This window comes from Solanum dulcamara, chromosome 7, assembly GCF_947179165.1.
Source record: "Solanum dulcamara chromosome 7, daSolDulc1.2, whole genome shotgun sequence".
NCBI lineage: Eukaryota > Viridiplantae > Streptophyta > Magnoliopsida > Solanales > Solanaceae > Solanum > Solanum dulcamara.
The window spans coordinates 34660481-34667807 of record NC_077243.1 but is presented as its reverse complement, the minus strand read 5'-3'; the positions used below and the strand labels follow the sequence as shown (position 1 = coordinate 34667807).

General features: G+C 38.6%; 1 protein-coding gene across 1 annotated transcript; it reads left to right on the top strand.

Moving 5' to 3' along the window:
• LOC129895271 (protein NEDD1) lies at positions 1-7214 on the top strand. Its single transcript, XM_055970957.1, has 10 exons — positions 1-374; positions 451-563; positions 2026-2286; positions 2414-2518; positions 3424-3489; positions 3623-3844; positions 4818-5372; positions 5725-6321; positions 6530-6706; positions 6782-7214. The coding sequence occupies exons 1-10, from the start codon at positions 218-220 to the stop codon at positions 6887-6889; spliced, it is 2361 nt and encodes a 786-aa protein (XP_055826932.1). The 5' UTR covers positions 1-217; the 3' UTR covers positions 6890-7214.
• The last annotated feature ends 113 nt before the right edge of the window (positions 7215-7327 follow it).

The following is a 7327-nucleotide window of genomic DNA, read 5'->3' as shown; positions in this document are numbered from 1 at the left end:
CTGGTTGCACTTGAGAGAGGGCGCCCACTTTTTGGGCCAGCACTTTTTTTGAATTTCCAATCCCCTTTTCTCTCTCCGGTAGGGTTTCAAATCAAACACCTAAATTAGAAGATACTCAATTACACCCACTTCACTCCTCTCTCTTTCCCAATTTCCCATCTTCTGAAAGGAATTCAAATCTGTCATTCTCATAAAAATTGTACATTTCACCATTCAGATGAATTCTACAGATTCGATAAAGACCATTTTGGCTGCTACTGGCGGTGACACTGTTAAGCTTTTTGACCTCTCTTTGGAGCCCCGTGATCCCTGCATTCTTAGCTATACTCCTTCCCCTGGATTCCAAGTCAATTCCGTCAAGTGGAACCACACTAGTTAGTTCCTCCTTTCTATCATTAATTTCAAATATTTACTCTTGTTGCAAAATGGATTTAACTTTGGGTGTTGCAGATTTGGTGGTTGCAAGCGCCGGAGATGACAAGAAGATATCTTTGTGGAGGAAAAATGGACAGTGTTTGGGGACTGTACCACTGACCGGCACTGATGGTGCTGACAATATCGAGGTACTTTTGTTTACCTTTTCACTTTTTCGCTGCAAATTTAGTTGAAATTTTTTGATTATTTGTTATCACCAGCAACTGCCAAATTTAAACCTTTATTTTAGCCTGTTATCAGAATGTAATATTTCCTTTATTGCCAATTCTTTCAATGGATTTTGGCACAGCTTTCTTTGAAAATAGTGAACTTTGAGAGGTTAAAGATATGCTGTAGATTGGACCAACTTCATTTTTACCTCTATTTGCTGCTGAAATTTACAGGAAAATTGGTGCTTTCATATGATAAGTTTTCTTTTAGAATGCACAGGACAGGTCTCAATGATAGCATACTGACTAGCACATTTCAAAAAGAGACATTGAAACTATTCTACACATGTCTAGGCTGCTTTTGCCATATACATTTTATGCAACAAGGATACTTCTGGTTGTGCTCATAATACCAAGAAAAAGTAGGCTAAAGGGGAAAAAAGATTGGAGCTGTTTTGTATAGTTAAGCTTCAAATATTGATTTTTCCCTAAAAGTAATTTCAAGTGATTATGTTAAATTGTCCTGGGGCTTTGATCTAGTGGTAAAACCTCAACACATGATGTGTGGTTTAGGTGCACGTCATGGGTTCGAACCTAGTCACAGATAGAAACCTGGTGTTCAAGTGGAGAAGGCTAGATGGTGGGCCCATTATCTACCGAGTTTTGAACTATTCGCCACAGACCCTTGGGGAATCAAACATATACTGATTATGATAAATTACACATGTATCATCTAATACACTTTTTGATAACCATGTTATCGTCTGATACACTGATAGTGTCACTTTGATTGGTCGATGTTGCACTCAGATATTCTCCAATAATTACTTTTCTATAGGGGTTTCCCTATTTTCAGGTGTTGAACGGTAAGTTTTTCGACTACTGCTAACAGTGTTACAACACCAACTGAAAAGTCACAGTTTCAAGTTCACAAAAGAAAGACATCAACATGACATTGTTTGAACCATAATAATTTTGTTAAGAGGAAGCCAAAACGATGTCATTTTTTCTAAATTAGAAAAGCGCCTGTTTGTTGTTGGCTTATAACAATTCCATAATTTTCTATATTTACTGATCAGAAAAGAGTACCGTACTTTACATCTTTGTATGTTGAATGCACTTGTTGGAGATTTTAGTGTTTCCTCTGGGTTTGAATGGGAGACAGATAGGGTTTTGGTAGGGTACAGAAATGGATCCTGATTGTCATACGTGTTTATGAAAGAAGGATGCTGCATAAATGTGTGCTCTATTGCTATCCTGTGGAAAAAGGTGGTGATGAGAAGATTGATTGAAATAAATTTAACTTCCTATCCCATCCCATCCCTTATTACCTAACATGGGTCTTCGGTATAAGCTGTCAACATTTTTTTGAAGCCCACCTTGTTTAGTGGGCTTTCAATCAATTAATTATCTACAAGTAGCTCATCTATATCACTTGCAGGAGTCTATTTCAACTATTAACTTTAGCAGCAAAGCATCCAGATACATTTGTTCTGGAGGCAGTGGCCAAGTTGTACGAATATGGGATTTGCAGCGGAAGCGTTGCATCAAATGGTTGAAAGGTCATACTGATACCATTAGCGGTGTAATGTACAATTGCAAAGATGAGCACTTAGCTTCTATCAGTCTTAATGGGAATCTTATACTTCACAACCTGGCTTCTGGTGCAAAGGCTGCTGAACTCAAGGATCCAAATGGGCAGGTTAATTCATTCTTTCCACATCCCACTTTGCTGTAAAGCCTCTTATAGCTGCAATTTGCTATTGGTGTTTGGAGTTATGCTTTGTTTTCTGATGCCATTGTTCTTTGTCTGATTATCACAAGATCAGGTTTTGAGAGTGCTTGATTATTCTAAGATTAGCAGGCACTTATTGGTGATAGCTGGTGATGATGGATCTATCCACCTGTGGGATACAACTGGTCGCAGCCCCAAGGTTTGTTGACATTCTGATGTTCTGAGATGAGAAAATTTGATTTCATTACATGTTGTGTTAGTGCCTAGATCTGTCTTGGGTAAAAGGTTTATAACTGGAGATCACTAGAGAATTCCATTTCTTTCTCCTTGCAATCTGATCTGCTAATTTGGTATAGGCTAGACATTGGCTATGACATAGAACATTTCTGGCAGAGTGTTTTCTGAAAGAAGAATCAGCTATCCATTTGCAACTTACAAACTGTTGCTTTTCAGAGCTTGACAGTCTTTTAGTCATAAAAAGAGAAATTTATCACTGCTCTTTGGGGGTTTGGTAGTCAAAACTCATGAAAAGAGAAATTATTACTGCAATATGTGCTGGTCTGTTTGAAGCGCTAGATGTTATAGCTTGTGGACTTCAAAGTTGGAGTGCAAGCTTGCATGTGACATATAAAACACTGAATAATGGTTATGAATTTTATGAAGTTTTCATAGAGATAATTATTTCGAAACCTCCCAGTACCTGTCTCGGTACATATTTTGCCTCCCTACCTGCCGACATTCAGAACATGTCATGGTCCTTTTACGTGATAAAAGAAAACATATCATGGTCCTTCCTCTGATCCTTCCCCGATGCTCTTCCTTTTCCTACTCTTCCTTCCCTTTATTTCTTTGAAACATGAGACGTGGATATCCTTCCGTCCTCCCTCTCCCCAATTCCTTCCACTTCCCATCCTCAGGCATGCTTTGATAGCCATAATGGTTAAATTCGCCAAGTGCAGTGTTATCTTGCTTTGCATTTCGTGTTAATCTTTATTACTTAATATAGTGGTTGACCTCTCTGGGTTGATGTCTCTCACTTGTACCTTTCTTGCCTGCTGTGCATTGTTTTGTTGGATAACTGATAATTATTTTTACCTCTGACAGGTTTCTTGGCTAAAGCAGCATTCTGCACCAACTTCTGGCATTAGTTTCTCACCATCAAATGACAAGGTTTTTTCTCTATTATACTCATCAACTGGTGGACGTATTGTGGACCTGTTCTACTGGAATAACTGTAAATCCATCCTCTTGCCAAATGATGGGAAGCATTTACTTAGGTGTGGTTTTACTGTTATGATTGCAGATTGTTGCTAGTGTTGGTATGGATAAGAAGTTGTACACTTTTGACTCAGGGTCAAGAAGGCCATCATTTTGCATTCCTTACGAGGCACCTTTTTCTTCACTGGCATTTACTGATGATGGCTTCACTCTGGCAGCTGGAACAAGTAGTGGCCGGGTGGTATTCTACGACGTTCGTGGAAAACCACAACCTTTGACTGTTTTACGTGCTTATGGAAATTCTGAGGTCTTAATTCTTCCTTTCTTAATAAAGTGTTTTGTGTCAAGTATCAGTTTGTCCTTGACTGTGTACTTCTATTATATCATTTTATTACCTTGGTTGGCAAAACATGAGAAAGGAAAAGAAAAGGAGAGAAAAGATTCAGCTCTTATTGCCAAAGGATGGAGATATGCAGACCATATAATAAGCCCACATGGAGTTGGTATGCATAAATACTTGAGTCCACTTATTGTCTTTAAATTATTTCTTCCGTGATGATAGAGGTGGATATGCATGAAAATGGTAATAGTGCAAGAAGGGGAGGAGGAGATTAGGCGGACAAGTATGTGCATGGTTCTTCCAATATGGCATGTAGATTTGAGAGGTTAAAGATAGCCAGCATTTGCTTTGGGGAAGGGGGGGTAGTCCCACAAGCTGTTGACCATCTATGATATGGTTAGGGTGCAGCAATAGGGTTCAAAAGCGGCACATCACTTAGTCAGTCATGACAACCAAATTTCTGGTTGGTCAAATGTGGATAAGAATTGAATGCATTTCTCAATTTCCTGAAATCAAATACATTGTTGAGATATCCTTGTTTCTTCCTTGGCTAAATGCTTCTTTGTAGCATTATGTATCAAGAGTAGACCAATGTGCATAATCTGATTGATGAGTTGGAAGATGGTATGCAATGTTGGCTTTTGGCATTGGGCGAGGGGGCTGGTCTGAGAAGCTCTTCCTCTTACTCACTCTCTCTCTCACTCCCGCTCGCTCGGCAAAATTAAACTGCATGGTGTTTCTGTATCTATTTGCATATCAGTATAAACTGACCAATTGAATCCATGCCAATATTCTGCATCTTTTAGCATGTACAGGCTGTCCTTTATATATTTTGTTTATCAGCTTGTTAACTTCAGTTTTGTTCCTCAGTATTGACAGTAACCTTCTTACTACTCTATGATTTACTTCCTCTTACTAGCAAAGTGTGATGAATTTACAGGCTGTGACAAGTCTATGCTGGCAAAGAGCAAAACCTGTAATAGTCAATGAAAACAATTGCACAACAGAAATGGCTCTCCTGGGAAGTGCTGTGGAGGATTCAATTTTAATGCCTGACCCACTTCCTGCTATGATATCATCAAGCCTAGCAACTTCTCTGACAACATCAGGTTCCAGAACCGCTGTTCGTTCAGGTTCTATGGACTCGTTTTCTTTTCCAGCAGGCATTACAGGATCTACATCTGGGACACTAGGTTTATCTCCATCCGAGGAAACACCCATACGAAGTAGTTTGTGGAAAGGTGGATCTTTGGCAAGATTACATGCTCCTCGTAACTTCAAGGATGATATGGAAGTTTTTTCTCCTCTCGTTGAAGTTCAGCCAATTACACCTTCACTTGATAAGTTGTGGGATGATCAGGAAGGTTTTAAAAAGGATTTTGATAAGAAATCTTCTTTGCTATTTCCTTCTTCTCTAAGGTTTCCCCTTCCAGTTGAGGGTGGCAATGAGAACCGCCCCATATTTGATTGGAAATCAAGTTCCTTGCCCAAACAGGTTTGGATCTTGTCTGGTTGATCTGCCTAGATTTATTTTCTTTTGGAAAACAAGTTATTTCCTTGGTTGCAGGACATTTGGTGAAATTGCGAGTTGCTCTTCTATGTACAAAAATATTGATTTGTTTGTCGAAATTTCCTATATTGTTGGATGCAAAATGGTGCTTTTGATATCCAGTTGACGTAACTGATTTCTTAACTCCTTCATTCTTGGGTGCTAAATAATTTGTGAAGTCAGTCCAAAAAGTGGTGTCAGTATTCTGAAGCTGAAATCAATGACTGGGTTTAACATTAAAATGCATGAGTTGTTTTCTTTCCTTGACAAGTATTTCATACCTTTGACATTCCTGCAGGAGGATGCTTCTTTTGCACAGTTTTCTTCTACTCCTATATCTTCTCGTGGTGATGACTCTTCCTCCATTACTCCTCCTGAAGCTTGGGGTGGTGAGAAATTATCTGATAGATTATCTCACCTTCGGCAGTCAGGAAACATGCCTTCTCGTTTTGCAATCTCGACATCTGGTCCTCTTGCACCAGGAACTATGTTATCTGGATTACAGGATAATTTTCCAGCAACTCAGAGTATAAGCTCTTTGACTAGTTCTAGTCTAAGTTTGGGTAATTTGCGCATAAAAGAAAATCTAAATGAAGAAACTATTCTAGGATCTTCAGAACATGTGAGTTCCACATCCTTTTCAGTTGGAACAAAAGGCATCATGGGGCAGGGAACTCTTGATTCTCTTGGTTCAACTATGTCCCTCCCACGAAGATTTTCCAGTTATGCTGAGAGAATAAGCACCACACCATCCTTTAGTGATGGAACCCTTTCTGTTGGTTCTCCAAAAACTAAGAAAACTGGAGCTGAAACAAGGGAGGAGCTTCTGAATAGCTTGTTATCTAGGTCGGACACGTCATCTGCTACAGCAGCTGGTGCTTTCCAAGCAATGAATGTATGAATCAAGAAAACCTGTCTGTTCCTCTCTTTATCTTAGGCATCATTTGTTATGAATCATCATCATGGATGTTTTCACCTTTTGCATTTTCAAAGAGAATCTCGGAAGCATGAGCTGGTGGAAAGATCCTTAATGATGAATCATTCCAAATGGCAGACTTATCTTTTTAATATAAAGTTTTCATTCGACCTATGAATTTTTTCAGGGTCAAATTAAGCAGTCACAAAAGTCCACACTGCCTGAATTGCAGCAGGGAAGTTCCTTCACACTCCAGCTGTTTCAACGTACACAAGAAGAAACTCTTTCTTCCCTTCAAAAATCCATTCATGAGGATATGAGGAATCTTCACTTAGATATTTTAAGACAATTTCATATGCAGGAGGTACATTTCTTAACTTTGCACTTTCCTAGTTCTTCAATTGTATAGTATCTCTTAGATTTTGCAAACATTACGCAGATGGAAACTTCTAGTGCTATGAAATTGATATTGGAAAATCAAGCAGAGCTGATGAAAGAGGTTCAATTACTTCGAAGGGAAACACAGCAGCTTCGGCAGTTATTATGACCAGAGTAGCTAGAGGTCTTGTCACTACGTATTCCTTTAGTTTTAGCCATGTACCCAATGTTATTTTAGGAGATTTGTACTGACAGTTGTGTAGTGACTAGCAAGTGCGGAAGTGTTATTGTGTGTTTATCTAAATGTGGGAAAATTTGGGGATTTATTTTACCCTAATATAGTAAATGAGTGTGTGAAGGCTGATCAATACTTGACAGTTAAGAGTGCTGTTATGGTTGTGTACAGAAAGTTGGCTAGGCCAATTTTAGAAATTTAATGTACAGAACTACAGATCATCTGATTCACTTTGATTAAAATACATCCTTCCAAGTCAGATCATGCCTCATCTTTGTTTATTCATATGTTGTGATTTTCATGGGCTACTTCTCAATATTAGATAATTCAAACTGTTAAGTCTTAAAATGTCTTTAGTTTTAAAGTAAAACA